This window comes from Atractosteus spatula, chromosome 9 (assembly GCF_055471065.1).
Source record: "Atractosteus spatula isolate fAtrSpa1 chromosome 9, fAtrSpa1.hap1, whole genome shotgun sequence".
In the NCBI taxonomy this organism is placed as follows: Eukaryota; Metazoa; Chordata; class Actinopteri; order Semionotiformes; family Lepisosteidae; genus Atractosteus; species Atractosteus spatula.
In genome coordinates, this window is record NC_142714.1 from 44,221,408 (window position 1) to 44,244,169 (window position 22,762).

Here is a 22,762-nt window from a genome sequence, read left to right on the forward strand (position 1 = left end):
AAACATTACCAAGCAAACAAAATCAACATACAAACATTTTCAGAGGCTGAATTATTTGAAACAGAACTGTACAGTAGACTTGTCTTCTGTCAGTGTGACAGTGTTAAAATGCCACCTTGTGGACATTTTGTTGCAGTACTGTTTATGGAAATACACCAGTAAGCACATTATGGATCTAATAAAATGTATATTTCTAACCTGTGTGAATCTGTATAATGAGCTTCAAATCTATAATACATCACTACATCTGTAAAATCCATGGTTGAATATTTGCTGTAGAAACATATTTGCAATCCTTGCTTTAAATCGGCATAACAAAGACAGGCACATTATATATAATAAATGACAGACCATGATTTTTTGTGATAAATATGTAGAAGGTTTGACTTATAAATATAGTAATTTCAGTTAATGCTGACTGCAGTTTGAGTGGTATGGTTTCATTACTAATCAGTCAAAGTGACTGACATTCAATTAAAAATTCAGTAGAGCAATTTTGTTGTGTTACATTTTCTATGAAGAGAATGTGAATGTTTATTAAAAATAAACTGGGTAGTGTGTGAAAACATTTACATGTATTTTGCAGAACCTGCAAAAAAGCATAAATTAATTTTAGCCATCACTCAAAAACTATTTACATATTATCACCAGCAGAAAAACTAAATCAAATTATTTGTTGAGCACCAACTACACAATATAGCAAAGAAGTTGTTAGAGCTCTTGGGCCACAATGCAATTCTAAAATTCATGCATTGCTTCAATTTGTAGTTTAATATCTTTCTGTAATCAATCCCTCCACTACTACTGCTATAACTAAAATTATGTTCACTTCTTAACAGTACTTTGTAAATGTTAAAAGGAAATTAAATGTCAGCATTTCTAATTGATTACTGCTTGGTGCTTTGCACTAAAGATTATACACAGTATACATACTGTATAAATGCAAACTATTGCTCTTTAGTAAGTCCTAGCAAGTCATTAGTTACAGAAACTGATCTAATTAACTATAATATTTAAAACTAACCTGTTTTGCACAGCAGCTATTATTTTGAAGTAATCACTCAAAATGAATTGTAAAATCTAATATTTCCAGCCATAGATGATTAACAATTGTCAAAAATTATCAACAATAACAGGTTTTAGTTCTTTCTTTAATGTTTAATTTGGGGAAAAAACATGACACAATGTTTTAGAATTGCACATGTCTAATTATGAAATCAATTAAATGATAACCTTTAAACATTTTTTTAAAAGTGCTTAAAATTTGTGCAAAGCTTAATGTTAATGGGTGTCCATCAATCAAAAAAATATTTCAAGGGATTCTCAAATTTTAGGTTTTTCTTTAATATGGCTTTACACATACCTGTATCTACTGTAGTACATCAACAACCTAATAAAAAACATACAAAGGCTTGTCTTTCTGCATGCTAATTTAACAAGACGTTTAATAATAGAAAATCAATTTCAATTCAGTAGACAAAATTCTATAATGCTAAAAATGTAAAAGTGCATCAGAACTATTGCAAATGAAAAAATACAAAATGGCACAAAAATATATGAAGCAAGAAGCCTCCACAAGCATTTGAATCTGACATTTATAATAATTGCTATATGATGCTGTGGGCATGAATACTGGCAGTTCTCTGTAAGTTTTAAGTCTTCAAATTGTAAAAATTAAGTTGTACATGATTCCTTTATGATTTCAGTTTTTTGTCTTTTCGTCCTGCAGTATCTGAGAGAGTGTCTGTCTTTCTTTTTTGTGCCTGAAAAATAGTAAATGGTGTTAATTGCAAAAAAATAGAATTAGAAAGTCAATTAAATTACATTTTCTCAAATAATATGGTATTTTTAATTCTGTCTACAATAACTTTAACAATAATATTACTATACTTATATAATCATATCTGAAAAACACATTACAAACCAAAATTAATTGATGTATTCAATGTAAAAACTATACTACAAATGTAGTATAACATTATAAAAACTGTGATAATGTTATAAATGTTAGGCATCAGTGCCAAAATTAATATTTCAATCCTGAAAAACAGTTCTTAGATAAACACCTACTGTACTATTTTATGCACATTTTAGGCTTTTTTCCACCTAAATACAGGTATATACACTGTATATATAAGTAAACCCCAGTAATTTGTTACTTACAGTTTGAGCTTTAGGTGCCCTTTTCTTCTTTTCAGCTCTTTCTTTTTCCTCAATTTCCATGTTCTCTTTTTCTATCAGTGAAATTAGGGTGTTGCACCGTCTCTGAAGCTCCTAAATGTAGAGCCTTAGTTAAAATTCAAATCAATTGTAACTATTACCAAATATGTCATTTCTTAATTCGTTTCTTAACTTTCAGGTATATCTACTAAAAAATAAAAAGTTAAGTAAAATTCAAAAGAGAGTACAAACTGTCATCTTCTACTTACCATAGCAGTTCGCGATTTAATAAACCAATCAAATCTAAACTGTGGTGCATTTCGCACACACTGTCTCAGTTCCTCATAGACATTTTCCTTATCAAAGCCCATTTTGTGAAGCATACAGATGAGGAATCTGTCTTCTTCTTCTGTGTAGTTCTTTCCTTTGTTGGTTCCATACTGTATCCTTAACTGGTGAAATGGGGCCTTATATCGTGCAATCTGAAACAAAGTAGCTCCAAGTTATTATTTTATTTTCATTTTATTATATATTTTAAGTTCTAAACCAGCCACAAACTACCACATATTCATAGACTATAATAAATTCACACTTTCTTTCCTATGACTTTACTGTCTGTGTCCAATTTTAGTATATAAACTCCTATATATTTCCACATTTTGCACAGACTTTAACACTTATCTTGTGTATACCTATTCTTTACAAAAAGAAAAAGAATTATGCATTAAAACATAATTATAATTATATTTCATGACATATTGTACTATAGGCCGAAATCTAAAATCCCTTTGCAATACTACTCATTTTCAATCCGTTCTTTTCATTAGTATGGCATCTAATTCACATAAGATATTCTCGTAAAACCTTCAAGCACGCATCCCCTCAGCTGGTCTACCTTTGCATCTAGTGCTTTCTTAATGCTGATCCTTCTCTGGATCCTTGCTTCACCACGCTCTATTTGAGCCATTATTTTCTCGATATCCTGCAGCTCATTACATCGTTCCCAGAAAACAGCTTGAAAGGAAAATAAATGTTGTTACAGAAATACAGTTACACATTACAACTTTATATTTACATATTACAGTAGTTATGCTATAAGTATAATTATTATTTGGCACATTTATGTAGGGCAACTCAATGATTTACAACAGCCAGTTTATGCAAATACCCACAATATAAAACAGAACAGGTACAGAAGTGAGGTACATTCACTTTAATTAACTGAATTAAGGGGGGGTGTTAGGGAGGCTAAATGTAATTGTAGGTAGCCCTGTGGTGCACTTAGCCAAGAAACTGAGGTTAACACCCCCTACTTCTGGTAACAGTGGCAAGGTATCTTTAATGACCAGTAGTCAGGACCTCAGTTTAACATCCCATCTGAAGGACAGCACCTCCTATAGCCCTGTCCTTAGTCACCATAGTGAGGCATAATGTTTTTGGAAATTGCAGTCCAGAGGAAAGAACTCTCCCCTACTGGAACACCAATAACACCACTTACAGAAGCTAGTGGTTTTTCTTAGAGTATTGCCATTCCAATGCTGATCAGACCCAGCATTTCTTAGCTGCTAAATATGATAAGATCATAATACAAGGCAGTAATGCTGCTGGAATGGTTTGCCAAATTCCCATGATGTTCAACTTCAACCAAAACGTAGATTAATAAAAGTTCATGAATAATTAAATGAAATCCTACCAGAATACTCAATGACTTCTTCTGGGGTTTTTCCTTCCACTTCACGAGCAATGTTGTCAATGTCATCACGGCCATACTTCTCATTTGCTTTTATAAACTGATTGAAATCCCGCTTGTTCCAACTTGTAAATCCCTGTGAAAGACATGGAAAAACATTACTGCTACCATAAAACATCCAGGTAGGCTAATGTATTGTAAGAAAAAAATATACCTCCACTAAAGCTAAGGCAGTCTATCTTTAAACCTTTACCTTTAAAAAGTGAATTTATTGTAAAAACAAAATTAAAATATCTCAGAAAGTAGTCTTTACTTATTTTATTTGCTTATATTAAGCATTTTTAGGACTGGTAAAAAAGTACAACTGGATTATCCATATTAGATGTATTGTATAGATCTGATTACATTAACACTAATGCACAATCTAAAATATATATATGGATCACATGAATTTAATTCATGGATTTCAGGATTATGCAACACTATAGGATATTTCAGACATAAAAGTTGTACAGTATTTGTCTGTAAACTTGGAAACAGACTTAGCAGACTGGCCCTGTAAGTGACAGAGTGTTCTTGGATTTCAAACTACTGTAGTATAAAGTATTTAATGACATTTATGACTGAAATGACTGAGTGACCTGTGTGAGGAGTTTTTCCTTTTCTTCAGTCTCTTCTGCTGTTAGTGGTCCTGCCTCATCAATCTTTCTTTGCTCTTCTTTTTGCACCTGGGTTGCATTGGAAAGTTCAGGGTTTTTAGGAACCTACAGAGCAAAAGTAAACTTCAGTTAAGTATCATATGAGTAAATGAGCCATACCACCCTGTAAGAACACCTGACAGCCCACTGAAGCTAAGCAGGTGTGATCCAGACCTCCTAGGAAACATTAAGATTGCTGCTGGAAGTGGTGTTAATGAGGCCAGTAGGGGGCACTCACCCTGTGGTGTGTGTTTGTCCTAATGCCCAAGTATAGTGACAGGGACACTATACTGTAAAATGGTGCTGTCCTTTGGATGTTGTCTCAGATGAGACATAAAACCGAGGTCCTCTCTGCGGTCATTAAAACACACACTCTCTGTAGTCATTAAAAATCCCAGGCCATTTCTCGAAAAGAGTAGGAGTGTAACCCCTGCGTCCTGGCCAAATGTCCCATTGGCCTTTACCAATCACGGCCTCCTAATAATCCCCATCTATGAATTGGCTTCATCACTCTGTTCTCCTCCCCACTTACAGCTAATGTGCGGTGAGCGTTCTGGCGCACTATGGCTGCCGTCACATCATCCAGGTGGATGCTGCACATTGGTGGTGGTGGAGGTGACTCCCCATTACCTGTAAAGTGCTTTGAGTGGAGTGTCCAGAAAAGCACTATATAAGTGTAAGGAATAAATTATTATTATTATTATTATTATTATTATTAAGTAAACTTTACTTAAGTCTCATATGAGTAAAACATACACTATCATTACCAGTATTAATTCTTTTAATTTGATGCCTCTTTCAGCTGTATCTTAAAATATATTTTTCAAGCATACGTATATACATTCGAAGTTGTAAGAAACCATTATTAATTCAATTATACTGGGACAAAACTAGATTATCAAAGAGCTTTGAAGAAAAAAAAACACTTTGAAGGATTAATAAGGCAAGAGTGTACAAAAAAGCTATCAAACGAAAGTCATCTTCTATACTTCTGGGGAAGATGACGAAATATAGATTTTTTCCCATGCCAGAAAAGCTTTAAAAAGTCACAATAGTGAAATCCAATACTGGATAGATAAGACTGTTATGAAATGTTTTTATCTAACTCTGAACAAAATTAAACCAACAGTAGAACATGAGTTGGATCGTTCTGATCTGGTCACTTGGTGTTCAGAAGAGAGATCGGGAATGTGAGAGTCTGATAGTCCTAAACTGCTGCCTGAGGCTATTTCTGAAATTACATATTTCAACACTTTTTACTGTAAGCAGATAACATGCTGTTAAAAAGGTAATCACCAAAAGTACTGTGTACCATGAATTCTTTATCTGACAGGTACATACAGTATAGTCAATAAATAAAATGATAGTGTACTTTCCTTCTACAGTATATGCAGATATTGATTGCATGTATAAATCTATACCTATTTATTTTAGACTGAGCTTGAAATTATTCACTGAAGGTCTGAAAAATTACAGCCCTAGATAACAGTAGCTCGGCTCAATTTACTCTGTCACACTGTTTAAACAGATGAATGCTAGGCTGAAATGTCGCAAGGGAAACTGTGTATGGTCGCCTGGTATGATAAACAGACACCATACAATCTGTTAGTCTGTTTTGGCAGGGGCTGAGAACAGGGGATGGTCAGGCCAAAGTTGAGGTGTGCTAGTGAGAAAGAATCCCTTGATACATGCTGGTACCATCCAGTGCCCCTGTTCATCTGTTATGGTTTTGTCTTCATAAGACACCTATTAAAAGTTATAAGAGGACACCACTTTATGCATACAATGTGTTCTAATGTACAACTTCCATTTAATTTGGTATGGTAGAAATGAAGCAAACTTACCTTGTAGCCTATTGTCTTTCTGTAGTACAGAATTTCCTTCTCCAGTAATTCAAACAAGCGTGGCGGAAAAAACTGGAAATCTTGAATATTTGGCTGCTTTGGTGGACGTGGGGCCTCAATAATAGAAGAGACTAATTAGGATCTATGTAAAACTGCTATGATTAAATTAACATTCTTGTGTGATGCAAACATTTACCTTGGGTGCCCTTGGTTCACTAACTCTGAGAGCTTCTCTAAAATATGCATCAACAGCATAATTAGCTTTTCGTTCTCTTTTTGGTGGTTCAATCCATTCCATCATACTGAGCTGAAAAAATTAAAGGGTAATACATTTTCAATATACCAAAATGGAAAAGGAATAGACTGTAACTGTGCATAGACCTTATCCAAACTTTTGATTTGTCTAAGAATCACTGAAAACATTGTCCACTACAAATAAATAAATATTACAAAATATACAATTTATTTTCCTTTTTGGCCTGTCCTTACCTCAGTTGATTTATAATGAGATTATAAAACTGAATCAACAATGAATTTGTACTGTAAAGCACAAAAAGTATAAATACCTTTTGCTTTTCCCTATAGTCCTCCCCCTCAAAGTTATACAGGCTGGTTTCTGTATCCACAGTGAAATTTCTGAGAGAACTCTCACCAAGTTTCTCCAATCGCTCATTCATTTCTGCAGTCTACAAATGATTGAAGAATATTTAATAAATGTTTGCAGTTTAAGCCAAAACGAATGAGAGAGAATCAAAAATGTATTAAAATGTGCCATTTCACTTGTCTTCTTACCTTCTTTGCACCTCTCTCAAGGATTGTGTTAATGTCTTCATCTGTCAGTTCACTGTCTTTGGAAGCAAAGACGTGAGTAGCGCCATGACGGATCATCTGCAACATTTCATCCTTTGCCAGCTTATTGGATTGTTGATCAATTAATCTCCCTGTAAAAAGACTGAAATCCATTAAAGAAAAGGAATGCAGAACAATCAGGATTCATAAAATATATACTGTAACCTGCTCATAGCTCTGGAACAAGAAATCTTTAAAAAATATTTAGATGCAAAAATATCTATGCTCTACCTATTCTTCATAACAATCTATGCTCATTAAGGACATTTAGAAAGATATAACATTGAGTAGAATCAGACATTTTTTTCAGTTATTTGCTTTTACACAAAAGTATTTATTAAAGATGAAGTAAACATATAAATGCAAAAAACATATTTACAACACCCTGCAAAAGTAACCATCCCCTTCCAATAGTGACACGTTTTGTAGAATGGCTAATAATATATCTACACAATTTTAAAATGAATATTTTAAATACAATTAGAATGTTCAAACTTAATGCTTTTTTTAGGTGAAAGAAGTTAAAAGTCAGAAAAAACTGCAAGAAAAATCAGAAAGTATGTTGGCTATATAATAATTCACCTTTGACATATTTTTGGATTAACAATATTCACTTTTATAAATATGTGTACCCATCATTTGTAATTTAAGAAAATGAGACATCCATGTGTAAGGTGAATACTTTTGCAAGGCGTTGTATACTGTGTTTAATCACAATGTGTCTTGTTTTGAAAGGTTGAATACCTTGTTGTATCACAATGGAGTCTAGTCTAAGTTTCATCTCAGCTCTTTCAACAATCCTCTCCTCAACTGTGTTATCAGTGATGAGCCGAAACACACGCACAGTTTTTGTCTGGCCTATACGATGGGCACGATCCTACAAATAAAAAGGAATAAATGATTTTCATAGCCTGATCTTCAGACTCTCAGAGGCCACTCTTTTGGTTTAAAAAATGCTTCACAGGGATCATCAGACCTTAAAAGGATAATACAACTAAATAAGTCCGGTATCATTTTAAACAAGTGGCTTAGATAAATGCAGCTCTATATTTAAATCTAAAGAAAAAATCAAGTAAGCAAAATAACTTTTTATACAAACCATAGCTTGCAAATCTACTTGTGGATTCCAGTCAGAGTCATACAGAATGACAACATCAGCTGTAGCCAAGTTAATTCCAAGTCCTCCAGCTCTGGTGCTTAACATGAAAATGAATTTTGTGCTGTTTGGGGCATTGTAGGCTTCTATTGCTTCCTATAAGTTTTGAAATAAATAGTGATGTGATACATGGCAAAAAGCTACAAAACTATGGAGATTACATAATAGACTAGCAAGGAATCTTTTAATAAGAATGATGATTGTTATAAACATGTTTATGATATTAAAACATTGATATGAATTCTGATGCTCAGTTAACATGTGCATAGCATGAGTTTGGAAATTAAAAAAAATAACATAGTACACATACTATAATCCTTATACTCTTCACAATTACTACAGAGTATACTGTGCATTTATTCTTTTAATCCTTTGAGTGGATATACAGTAACAAAAGCTAGCAGATCTGCAAGATATTTCATTTAAAGTAAGCCAGCAAAGTATGAATATAAGATATATTTGACAGGATATATCAGAACTCCAATCATAACAGGTAAATGTTATTCCATACCTCTCTTTCTTCATGTGGAGTATTTCCATCGAGACGGCAATAGTCATAACCTCTCCACATGCAGTAATCCTCTAAAATGTCAAGAACTCGGGTCATCTGGCTGAAGATAAGGACTCTGGATCCTTGTAATAGAGCAAAACAAGGCACATCAGTAAGTTTGCCTACTAAGGATATGAGTCACAGCAATATTGGTAGCAAAAATGCCAGTCCTATTAAATATCTTGAATACCATCCAGAAGACGGAAGAAAGTTTAAAAGTCTTTGAAAAAGTGGATACAGGAACATCAAGACACAACAACCAGTTCCAAACATATTTTACTTGTTAAGCTAACTAGGGTGCCAAATAATTCTCTTTTTAGCATTACATTTTCTTTTCACATAAAACACTTACAGTAATTGGAACAATCCCATTAAACAAATGCAATCTGCATTTACAGGAAACAGACACTGTATGATTACGTCAACAACCGACTTACAGTACATTAAAAAAAATGTTCAAAATAAAGTGCTTCAGTAACAAAAACATCACAGTATGTAAAACTATACTTTAAAAGTACGTATTCAGGGACCCATATGAATAGCAAAAATGAACAGGCACCTTGTTCTTTAACCTTTGGCAGCAGTTTATCCAAGACCACCATTTTTCCACTGTTGGTGACTAGGTGTGTGTCAGTAGTGTATGGAGGACCAGGCTCTGCACCGTCAAAGAGATAGGGATGGTTGCAGCACTTCCTCAATTGCATCAAGATATTCAAGAGACGCATTTTGTCCATCTTCCCAGCAGAATTGAGAATATCAATGTCTTTCATAAGTATCTTTGTGTACCTTCAAACAAACAAAAATGCACCAAAGGTCAAAAATGAAAAATTTCAAATACCGATCCATACAAAAAGTGTATGTCCTCAAGAAATTCTTAAAACATCAACAGCTAACCAATCTTACCATTCTCTTTGCATCTTGCTGAGGCCAAGATATATTTTGACTTCCTTCTTCGGTGGCAAACTTTTCTCCACTTCAGCTTTTATGCGGCGAAGCAAGAAAGGTCTTAAAACCTCAAAGAACAGCAAATAAAATCATTTTATTCTAGAGCAGTTGTGCAAACATAAAATGATTTGATTCACGAGAACACATACTGAATTCAGGCAGCATGGTTTAAACAAAATAACTGAAAGTAATCCATTTGGACAGTTGCTAGAAGGGTCGTTCTCAAATTTTTACCAAACTGTTTTGTCATTGGCAATAAGATGTAACTGATTATGGCAACAAGAATATCCTAAATGATATCCGCTCAGTGGTCAGACCAGTGGCCCTATACGGAACTGAATTCTGGCCAACGACAAAGAAACATGAACAGGCACTCCATACGATGGAAATGAAGATGCTGCGATGGACCCTCGGCTTGACAAGACTAGACCATGTCATGAATGAAGGGGTGCGAAAAACACTCAGAGTCGCCCCAATCACTGAGAAAATGAGGGAATCGCGCCTGCGATGGTATGGACACGTGCTTCGCAGCAATGACACATCAATGGCAAAGACCACCCTCGAATTGAATGCGGAAGGCCGCCGGCCCCGTGGACGACCATTTACGCGCTGGCTGGATCAGCTGAAAGACGACATGCGCCTCGTAAAAGTCACCCGCCGAGATGCCGCAGACCGTACGAAGTGGAAAAATCGGAGCAAACAAGCAGACCCCACATAAGTGGGAAAATGCGAAGAAGAAGAGAAGAATATCCTAAATGAAATGTCCAATAACATAAATGTCTTAAAAACTTACTGCATGCAGACGTTCCACAAGTTTCTGATCTCCAAGACAGTTGTTTGTGTCAAACCATGAATCAAAATCCTGAAAACAAAATACACAAGAGAAAAGTGTAACTGACACTTCATCTAGTATTGGTTTCTTTTGAGCATTTTTATGCTTCTACACAGTAATGTACACAAGAAAGGAAAATGTAAACTAAATCTTGACAGCAGAGGTGTTGTAATGTCAGAGATGTAGTAAGTATCTGAATTTAAATTACAATGAATCTTGAAAACATCAGATCAGCAACACCCTGAGGGGACTACGTATTCATTTTCTGATCTGAACTTGAATGAGGTGGAGCAGACAAAGGAGCATTGAGAAACATGCTGGAGGGGAAACTACTGTAGTTGTACTAAGGTAGCATTCAGACACAAAAAGAAAACAGCACCAACAGCAGAAATTTCATGACATGAATATCATGAATAAAACAAATAATAATAAAGTATGACTAGAGGGGCATGGAAGGCCTTGAAAGACAGTGCAGAAATGTAGTTCACATTGCCAATGGAAAGTTTTTTTTAAGTCATACATTATCCACTGGTAGGAGAATGTTATTTTTTACATTATAGCCATATAAAATAGTAAAGCAAAGCAGCTGAATACAGAATAGTGATAAGTTGCTGAAGGGCACAACATACATCTGCTGAATTGAAAACGTCAGGTAAGAGGAAGTTCAGCAAGGACCACAACTCATGTAGGTTGTTCTGGAGAGGAGTTCCTGTCAGGAGCAACCTATTTGTTGTCTTAAACTCTCGAACAATTTCAGAAAGCTGTGAAAAAAAAATTATATTACAGTTTTTGGTTAGATCACAAGATTTATACTGTTTAACAATTTCAAATATAACACTTTTCATACTAAAGGATTTGAAAACACTTTACCAATAGCAGGAGATGCACATCATCCACCACTGAACAACTCCATCACACAGCCAGCACATCATGTAGAAAACAAATTACTTCACCAATTATAGCGTACATTAAGGACAACAAAAAATAAACCCAGTGTGGAATTTAGGCAAAAAGTTTACACCTTTACTCTTTAATAAGTGCCATAGGATCTTTAATGGGTCTATATTCTCTATTTTGGTGAAGTTTCTGACCATACAGTAAGTGCAGAATTTATGGGCCTGTGGTGAGCCGTGTCTGGTGAGGGGCGTCTGTGGTATCTTTGGTGTCTCTTTATATGACACACAAGTTGTGAATTGTTCTAGTATCTGTTCCAGTATCCCTATTTTGCCATACAATAATTAATACAATACATTCTGATTGCATACCTTAGACTTCTCATTCTTTATTCTGTGTGCTTCATCTATGACTAGGTATCTCCAGTTGAATTTCTTAAAGACAGACTTTTCTCTGATCACCATTTCATATGATGTAACACAAACATCCCATTCACCAGGCATCATGACATCCCGGATGAAAGCAGCCTGCAAGGTAAGATAAATTTTACTCCATAAATCTCTAATCTATAATCAGATCTGTAAGTCTATAAATCATCACATCCAGTATTGAATCAAAGCACACAAAAAAATTACATTTTGAAAGAAATTTGAAAGATTTTCACTTACTCTTGCATCCTTGTCTCCAATGAGACAGACAGCTCGAAGGGTTGGGACCCAGCGTTTGAATTCATTCATCCAGTTGTGCAAAGTAGATTTCGGAACCAAAACCATGTGTGGTCCGGGAATGTTTCTGTAGTGCTTGAGATAACCAAGTAATGCTATCGTCTGTAGTGTCTTACCTAACCCCTGCATAAAAACAAGACATTGACTATAGATAAATACATTGGAATAACCCAAGTATCAGAGAAAGATCAACACAAAATACACAATGGATCACCATCACATCCACTAATTTTTCTTTTTTATCTGGAATTGGCAATTGGGCTTTTTTGTACGTTTTACAATTGTGCATGACCACCCAATTTCAAACAGTGCTAATTGTTTAGTTACAAAGAACTCCAGTACCCATTAGGGAGAGAATGAGACATACTGTACAGAAATACTCTAATCACATGTCCACCTAAAAAGCTATTAATCATTTGACATGCTGCAAGCATTACAGTACCTGACAGGAGAGTAAGCTCTAATTGGAGGAGAAGCACATCCTACTGTACCTTCGATGTCACTGCAAATTGGGAGCCAGTGTTGTGCCAAGAGCAGCAGGGATCCAGGACAACTACAGTAAACTGAACTTTACCACAATGGCACTTTTCCAATTGCGTACCTCTGCTGGAACCATCCCTGTCATTGGTGGCTAGTAACTGGAACTAACAACACTTGAACCATAGTGCTCAGCCTGTGCCTCATGCATGTGGCTTTAGAAAGTCAAGAGCCTTCAGTATGTATTTCTGCTTACAAAGTATTTCTGTTTATCTCCACAAACTACAGTAGGTTCTGAACACCTAGGAATTCAACATTCAAAATGTCACTTATTTGTGATTTGGCTTGGCCAATGGGGTCTTTGACAGAAAAAAAAGCAGTGGGATGAAGTTTGTGATTACTGTTGTTTGTTTTGTTGATCAATGTTATTTTAATTAATAGCCTATTCAGTAGTATTTTAATGATCATACTGTATGAGATAGGGTTACCTTTATCTTTTAACCATACTGTACATACTATGTACTGTAGTGCATTATGCAACAATATGGGGGTGAACTTAGTTATATGCAAATGTGGCTGTTTGTGATGGTTCTCTGTACCAAACTCTCACAAATGTTAAGACCCTCCTGTATACAGGGCCATGAGAGAGCTAAAATAAAAATGTTGCAATCTCTCATGACAATAAATTCCAAAATATTCTATTATATTAATATATTAGTATTAGCTATTATATTAATATTCTACTTTGGAACTTACATGGGTTAGGTTATCTTATGTTAGGTTAAGTAGGCCCCAGACTATTTAATTCAAACATTTTGTAAATATGATAGTAATTTAAAATTAATTCCTTTTCAGTGTAACTAATTATAATGTCAGTTTCGCCATAACACCATTAATTAAGAAATTGCCCATTTTTTCTAGTTCAATTATCTCCTGTAGTTCATAACATTTATACCATCTCATCAGCCAGAATTCCATTTATTCCATTTTCATATAGGGATATCATCCAGTTCAGGCCTCGAATTTGGTAATCCCTCAGTGCTCCATTTTTAACATCTGGAAAACAAAATATTTGGAATAACAATAAAATCTGAGCATTTAGCAAAGCATTACAATTAGAAATGTCTTAATACAAAATCTATTACTGGATACACCTGCTAAATATAGCCATTAAAATGGTAGCTTTTTTATCTGTAAGCATCATGAAATTGAATGTATTGGAAAAGCTATAAAAGATCATGACAGCTTTAGTAAAATTACTTAATTCAATATCTTTTTGTGTCTTACAAGATGGTGATTCTTCAAATCTAACCAGGACATTTGATGTCTTTCGGCTCTCTGACAGCAACTCCTCATCCTCTTCTTGCTCAGTGCGTCTATGACGATTACTGAAATTTACACACAAAAAAAATATAAATATTTAATATTGAAATGTTTTTATTAATTGCTTGTAGTATTATTCTTTCCTATATTTAATTAAATATATGTATTTATTGTAGGCAATTTAAAGTGAAAAATAAAAAAAAATCAAATATCGTTTTAATGGGAAGAACTGTATTTCATTAGCAATTAAATAATACAGACCGAGACTACAGTGGTACACTACACTCATACACACAGTGGGATCGTGATACAAGTAATAGAAATATAAATGCAGATGGTACTAATGTCTATATTAAGTGGTACAAATTATTTCAAATAACAATCTTATTGATGACTTACTCCCCCACAGAGAGCAGATTTTGTTTTTCATCCTTCTTCATGCGGGGTCTCCCCAGCTTCACTTTCAGTGGAGATGTAGGAGACTTCTGTGCTGCTGGCTGAATAAAATGTGCAAAGAGCTCTGTCTGCTTCAATAAGAATTCAAATCTGTTAGCCCGATCTGTTTTCTGAAGGAAAAAGAGAGAAGAAAAAAATACTTTAAATCCTGTGTAGTTTGTAATATCTGAAATATACCAGAAGTATATTTCTGCATGTGTTTCTTATTTGCACATAAGTTAAAGTTTACTTGTTTACTATTACCAGTTTAAAACAAAAGCAGTGCATTAAACCAAAATTTGAAACTTACAATGAGAGAGGAACCATTAATCCTTTCTTTTGAACATTTCACCAACACAAGTGAAATATGTTCTGTACATGTTTCCATGTCTCATCATAGTCTCATTTATTATTGTAATCTTAGAAACTAAATCTGAATAAATTACAATGTAATTGCAATTTTGATCTATAACAGCTAACATCAAATCTAGAATAGAAATACATGTTTCTTTTGAATGGTATTATAGAACAGGTCACACAATTAAGGTTGAAAATTGTTAATAATATTCCAGACAGCAAAATAATAATGCACGATACAGTATGTGCACTGAATTACTTACCCTCTTTTCCTCATATTCAGGGTCAACGTCTGCCTCTACTTTTGTTACCAGTTTGGGGGGAGGTTTGAGTTGGAAAGGTGGATCCTCTTTCTAAATGCACAGGGTACATCAAATGTCAAATGTAATGATTACTGTATGTAAATGTCATTCTGTCACTTTGACTATTTTAGTTGCTTTGTGTATTGAGTATAAGTTTTAAAAATTAAAATAAATTGCACATCTTTCAATATAAATGAAGTAATGTACTATTAATTTAGTAATAATACTCTAAGTATGAGTAGAATGGTTAGATGGTGAAGTTAATTATACAAATACTGTATATAGACCTATATGTTTATGAATAATAGTATTATTTTATCAATGTATATTATATGAATTGGAGTTTTTTAGATATAGTAAAATAAGTCTCTGTTTTTCTCTCTGTATACAGCATATATGGCTTTTTCATTTCCTAAGTTTCTGAAATAATATAGTTGTCCCATTTTGTAATCAAAACAACCGAAATAGCATATTTTGTGTGTCTGAATTACCATTGGGGGCATTCTTCAGTACATTATTACATTAGCCAATTTTGACTGTTATGAAAGGGGAAACTTGCTATTACTTTAAGTCTGTATTTATAATGTACAGAACAATTACTTAAAACTGGACTGTGTCTGTAAATGTAACATAATCATACAAACAACACTTGGTTTCCTATTCGACAGCAGGCTTTTTCTCTCGCAGTGCCATTTTACTGTATTCTTGAGGTATTGTATTAGCCACCAGCTTCTCTGCAAGACGCAGTGAGTGTCGTTTTCAATTTTCACGCCCACCTGTATTTCTTTTGATCGGTACCTGGGCTACTATACTAACTGTAGGGGTTAAGTGGTCAGTCATCCTTTGTTTTAATATAATAGCTTGTTTTCTTTATCTTCTAAAATACAGACTGACATCTGTCTGCAGATGTTGCGTGCTTCCTTCCCGCCATATTCCCCAAATGCAAAACGAAGCAAAAAAAAAAACAGCAAACTTCGGTTCTGCAATGTCTACTTCTTTTACACAGAAGCTTACTGAAAAATACTGCACATTATCCTTCCCTCACCTCCTCCGACTCAGGTTCAGGCTCCCGGGATGTGGACGGAACCTCTTCGTCTGACATTGCTCCTATACTTGTTTAATCTTGACTCAATTTTGATTTTTACTGTAAGTTAAAATAATAAAATACGTCACCATCTGACTGTACATTTCGTAGCATCCGCCCCCTTATACATATAATTAAATCTCGCGGAGTTATGGCAACGTAACACCGCGAGAAGTTAGTCCGGTTTTGACTAGAAAATTCGGACAGAAAGGAAATATATTTCCAAACGTTGAGTTGGATTTCGATTCTAAAGGTTTAGCCTAGTACTTTAAAAAATGCAAACACATAATGTCATGTATTTTAAAACACAGAACTGGTATTGATACCGTATTTGTGATCTTTCAAATTAGCTTGCGCCCTGTGTGATTTTACTTTTTAAGCGCGTTATTTGTATATTATTTTTTAGCGTCGTAGTTGTTTTGTTACAACAAATCTTAATACAATATATCCAAAGAGCTATGCCAAGCTGTGTCAAATGTCAAAATAGTAAACGTAGTATACAAAATAGTGTAAAGGGAGAAACTGAAGCTGTTACCGAATTAATGTGAGAATGGTTTCTTCAAGAAATATGTCCTAATGGAAGATCAGTACCACTGCAGTGTCGAGATATTTTTATTTTTATGTAGGAGTATAATAAAAAAAAACTCGTACACAACGACGTTTAATCAGTTAAGAAGTATTGAAAAAATAACAAGTCCTTTAACATACTCTCGCCCAGTCTCATTAATATCTTTTATTAATAGTGACAAAGAATTAGCACTTAATGCTAATAATTTTTGTTTTTGTTGTATTCAAAGTGTGTTAGATTCTTTTATATTTTTATTAGCTCTGTTATTATACTATTAGGTTATTAAATTGACACATTTGTAATGTTCTTGGAGTGATCCTTGTACCGACATTTAAATAGTACTTTATCCATAGCATTTATCCCTGTAAATCGCCCTGGATAAGGGCATACGTCTATCGAATAATAATTTCACAGTTTTCTTAGCAAAGGAAAAATGTTAAACAGACCACTAGATGTCACAAAAGCCTAATGTATTGAAGTTAGACATTTGAAATCTGCAGTAATCTATGCAGGTCTTTGAAGTTTAGTGAGTAAATCATTTCTGTCAGCTTTGCTTTAATCAAAACCTTAAGCAAACAGTGTACTGTACGTGTCCAGACCACACTAAAACTTTAAGGCTTCTACTACTTACTATCTTTAGTTTCCTCACCATTTTTCATAAGCCATATACTGTACAGTACATCAGCTCCTCCATTTTCTAACCCCTTTATCCAATACAGGGTTGTGGGGGAGCCAGAGCCTTTCCCAGCAACCAACAGGCACAAAGCAGGATACATCCTGGACAGGATGTCAATCCATCGCAGGGCACATACAGACGCACACTCATTTCAAGGCCAGTTCTCACAGAAGCCAAATATCCTACCTACTGGTGGTACCAGTATATGACTTTTGACTGGGAGTAAACCAGAGCACATGGTGAAAGCCTGCGTGACCATGAGGTGAACATACAATCTAGCATTCCAGGTCCCCACTGCTGCGAGGCAACAATACTAACCACTGGGCTACTGCACCACCCAAGCCATATACAGTTACATAAAAAATATGATTATCTATTACATATGATGAAGTCATCATAGCCAAGGTCTGAGATCATGTGTAAATAACGAAGCCAAGTAGTTATATATCAATAAGTCTTACTTTTATTATATATAAGGGTATGAGAAGTGAACTAGAGGATCATTTAAATGGATTGCACATGAAAATCCACATGGGTTTAGAAAAGATAGGTCTTGCCTATTTAACTTGTTTAAATTCTTTTAACAAGCAACAGCAGTAACAAATACAACCATAGCACATTATATGGTACATTTAGGGTTTTAGAAGACTTTTAATAAAGTTCTTCATAAAGGATTAGTTCTGAATTTGCAGGCATTAGGTATTTAAGATGATAGATGGATTTGGATTAATTACTGGTTAATACAGTAGATAGAAGACAAAGTACAGATAAGGTATAAATGCTAAAGAGCATAATGATCTTAGTGGAGTGCCACAGAGATCTGTGTTGGGACCACTGATCATTTTAAGTTTCATCAATAAACTAGATTCTGGTATAGTTAGTAAACTAGTAACTTTCACAGATTATACCAAATTAGGAGGATTAGTAAACATACAATCGAAGAAGCTGCAAAAGAAATACCTGTGTAAGTAAGTCCTGTGGCCTCCCAGGAGCGTGTAGTGACGTGGTGCTGTCAGCCTAACATCTCTATCATGGGCTGTGTTGTCTGTGACATGTTAAGTGTTAAAAGAGCATTGGCTCAACAGGGGGTTGTTGGAGGACCCTTGGGTGGTGGGTATGGTAGCTGAGTCTTGAAGAGCACACAACTGGCTGGTCCAGATTGGGTGGCTGTGAGGCTAACAGCAACAAAATAGGCTAGATTGAACAATTGGCCAATTTTTAATCTTTCTTCTGAGTTAGATTTTCAGATAAAAAAGGATAGTGTGAATGAGATGAAGTGGGGGAACTGCCTCAGTGCAAGCTGGAAAGGAACAAGTTGAAGTTAATACCATGATAAGGAGAAGCAAAAGCAGAATATTTTAGTCATGGAACATGCTAATTACATACTTTGTATGAATATACAATATACTATGGAATACTTTACAAAAGTATTCATTTCCCTATGAAATGTCTATATTATGTTGCCATCTGAGATGGCATTTATGACACTTTCAAATATTAATTTATATTTAAAATTTCCATCATACTGATAAAGCTAATACATTTTTATATATAAAATTTATATATGTATATATTTTATATATAAATATGTTAGATTTTCAAAGAACATTAGATGATTTTCAATTGAATCCCTGGGCTGTGGCAACCCCAAATCATTTTTGGCGTAATAGATTAGTTTGAAACATCCCAAAATGAAACAAGTGGCCTCTACAGTAACAAACAGTATGTAATCAAAGTGGTTCAGCTTGGTTAAATTAAATAAATGTATCTGTCTGTGTAAGCCTCTTCAGTTAGAAATTGAATTTTAAGCCACAACTCATACAGTGATACTTCAAATCAACCATAAAGACCAAGGAGCCTTTAAAACACATCAGTGATAAAATGGTAATGAAGCACACATCAGAAGAAGGTTACAAAAAAGTTTCGAAGTCATTGATCATCATTAAGAAGTGGAATGTGTATCATAGTATTCAGATCAGGTTGCCCTTCCAAACTGAAGAGGCAGTCAAGCGGGGAGCTGGTTAGGGATACCATTGTGAAGTCAAAAGTAACTATGAAAGTTCTTTATATTTCAATGTCGGATATGCAGGTCAGTGTTCATACATGAACAAAACATGTAAATGACACTACAGACATGTAGTTGAAGAATTTGGGCTCAGATGAAACAAAACCTTAGATGGAATTTGGTCAAAATGCATAGTGTTACCATAGTATGTCATGTCTGCTGTAAGTTCCAAAACAGCATATCACCCAGTCAGCACCATCCCAACTGTCCAGCAGGGTCATGGTAGCATTAGATTGTGGAGATGATCAGAATAGGACATTTGTCGGGGGGGGAAAGACAGTTCAAGCTCCTGGTAAATTCTAGAGGAAAAGAAAGAATCCAAGCCAGGGTAAAAAAAAATCACCTCTTTTCAGCAGGACAGTGAATCAAAGCACTAAGTTACACTGAAGTGGATTGGTTTGAGATGAAGCCTACAGAGGAAGGGTACATTTAAGAATAGCCCAAAAACCCTAGCCAATATCTCTTTGGAGGTAGAAGGAAACTTGAACACCTGCTGGAAACCTACATAAATGTGGGAAGAACATGATATCATTGGGGGTAGCACAGTTATATAAATTCTATAAATTCATAAATAAGATTATTATATACAGTATATGCAGGATTTTGCTTTGATTGAGTTATTCAAGTCTATCGTAGTCTGAACTGTATTTTATGTCAGGTATGTGAGCTCTGTTTTTAAGAACAGACCAAGTTATGCAAATTAACATCCAAGTCATTTTATGTACAGCACTTAACTTGTATTAAAATTGACAAATGTTAGGCCACCAAACTTGTACAGTACATGCCACAGAACCCAAGTGAAGACAATATATTTAGCCTTATCAGTTATAAACCTCTCTACTAAAGCACTGTAATGCACAAAGCACATAGACTGCATATTTGCAACAAAGATATATATTTAGTAAACACTCACACCTAACTTTAAGTCAAAGCATTGGAAATTGGTCAGCCAAGAATTCAGCTAAAAGGATCAGATATATACACAGACAAATACATTAATTCCAGTGGTTCACTGTTGGATGTTCGTGCAGGAGTATTCAATCTTTTGTAGGATTTTTAAAAAACTTTAATAGGAATTGCTTCACGAAGAAGTTATTTTCACTAGTTAGGTTTGTGTGTATTGAAGTATCTTTTTATGTTAATCTTAAAATGTTCACTGGTTATGAGCGGCTAAACGAGCTGCTCACATAATTACACATAATCAACTATTCTCTCTACATCCTTGGCAGCAAGACAGACAGGTCCCTGTGAAGTGTTCATGAATTTCTTTCAATAATTTCATTTTTGTTCTACACTGTTAGTTTTTTATTCATTTTTGTATTTTGTTTCGTGAAGTTATCCACAGTCTGGTCAATAGAAAAAAAGAACCCACGGTAACATTTCTGCAGGGTCAGATTAAAACATTCAGAACAGGCCTCACAATTGTATCTTTGTTTTTTGAACATACAGTATCTGATAAATAATCAGATGGAAAATTAACACTCGCAGGCAACTGAACAGTTGTGTTGTTTTTGTTATTTGTAAATCTTACATTAATGGTGAAATGCTAATGAACTCTTCAGTGTACTACATTGGATCAATCAGCACAAAATCACAGTCAGCATTAGTTATATAGTTCCCCCAGTCTATTATCCATTTAATGTATTTTTGCATCTATGATATGCATCTTTTCTTTTTTAATGTGTGTGTGTCTCAAATCTAGGACCCACTGATATCTTATTGTGGCAGGTCTGGAATGCAACTGGAAGATTAGTTGTTACTTTAGTCATCCTTCCTGGAAATATCTGACAGCTGGTTACTGATCTAAGAGGAGATGGGAGGATATCCTTGTAGACGGTTATACACCGCTTGACTGGGAGTGTCCCATGTTATTGTTGGGTCAAGCCATAGTTTGTGATGAGCACATGCCAGTTTAAGAAGAGTTTCCAGATGTTTTATGTGTTTTTACCTGTCTTCCCTTCTGAGTACAGAGTACTGCAAATACAAATGTTTTTTACACCCTAATAACATAATAAGAATATGAACTGATAAAAGCAATAGTAGGAAAATCTAAAACTCACAATAAGTCATACACTAGGATTCAGCAATGGATTATACAGTACATGGTGCAGTTCCAGCATTGCAGCAAAAGCATATACTGTACCTATGAAAAGGTTTGTCAGCACAGTAAATCACTACAGAAGTCACAAGTGTGTTATCATGGTCACCTGCAGCGTTATTCTTTCAAAAACCTAGTGGAAGAAATGGGGAGACTGGCTGCTACTGCACATAGGCAATTTTTTACATTTTATCAAAGTCAGTTTGCACTTGAAAGTTCATGCCCTTTTTTATAACTTAATTGTGAACATAAGTATTGTTTTGTGGAGTATTGTGTGTATTTCTGATATGGATTAAATAAACTGAATTTCTAAATTGTTATGCAATGCAAAAATGTTCTTAAATTTGCCTTATTTTGTGTTCGTTTTTAATTTAGAAAGACTGAGTTTATAATGTATGATCTGTAACTAATGATGGATATATAATTATACATCATAGAACACAGTATATTGTAGCAAATTAAGGTAGAACTCCTTGTACATTTGTGGTGAAATACATACTGAAGAATTATTGTGTACATATAGTATATCAAACGTGGTATCACTTTCTTAAAACAACTTTTTACAATGTAGAGTAAAATTCACTTTTTATTTTAACACAGATGAAGGTGGTGCCTTTTGACTTGATGGCAGAGAAGTACGTGCTGTTATTTGTACAGTATGAGTATTATTATTAATAATATTATTACTGTCCTAGTTAGAATAAAATGTGATGTCATTTAAAAAAAATAAATTCTGTATAGGTCATCTACACGAAATGATTATGAGTCATTGCATTGCTCAATACTGGTGTACCATTTCTTTTTTAAATGTTCTTATTATTAATCTCAAGTCACTGCCTTCCTGAACCACAAACTTTTCGGTTGTTTTACATTGACCTTTACTGCACTGTAACAAAGCCCATCTCAGACTGAACTGGTTCCTGCCAGAAGGATTATCCCATTACTGGTAAAATGTGTTCCTAACTGCAGCTTTCCAGTCTCTAGCTCTTGTAGTGTGAACCAGAAAGATCACATTGTAGTCACACAGTGCTGGT

General features: G+C 34.6%; 1 protein-coding gene across 1 annotated transcript; it reads right to left on the reverse strand.

Moving 5' to 3' along the window:
* Nucleotides 1–1,137: 1,137 nt before the first annotated feature.
* smarca1 (SNF2 related chromatin remodeling ATPase 1) lies at nucleotides 1,138–16,464 on the reverse strand. The gene is made up of 24 exons (XM_088925955.1): nucleotides 16,283–16,464; nucleotides 15,199–15,288; nucleotides 14,543–14,709; nucleotides 14,108–14,208; nucleotides 13,776–13,876; nucleotides 12,287–12,466; nucleotides 11,990–12,145; nucleotides 11,354–11,485; nucleotides 10,686–10,754; nucleotides 9,851–9,960; nucleotides 9,507–9,733; nucleotides 8,909–9,030; nucleotides 8,341–8,493; nucleotides 7,986–8,118; nucleotides 7,185–7,333; nucleotides 6,959–7,078; nucleotides 6,589–6,699; nucleotides 6,393–6,506; nucleotides 4,492–4,614; nucleotides 3,854–3,986; nucleotides 3,056–3,174; nucleotides 2,430–2,642; nucleotides 2,164–2,274; nucleotides 1,138–1,763 (listed from the first exon to the last, which is right to left on the reverse strand). The coding sequence occupies exons 1-24, from the start codon at nucleotides 16,337–16,339 to the stop codon at nucleotides 1,695–1,697; spliced, it is 3,060 nt and encodes a 1,019-aa protein (XP_088782081.1). The 5' UTR covers nucleotides 16,340–16,464; the 3' UTR covers nucleotides 1,138–1,694.
* Between the last annotated feature and the right edge of the window lie 6,298 nt (nucleotides 16,465–22,762).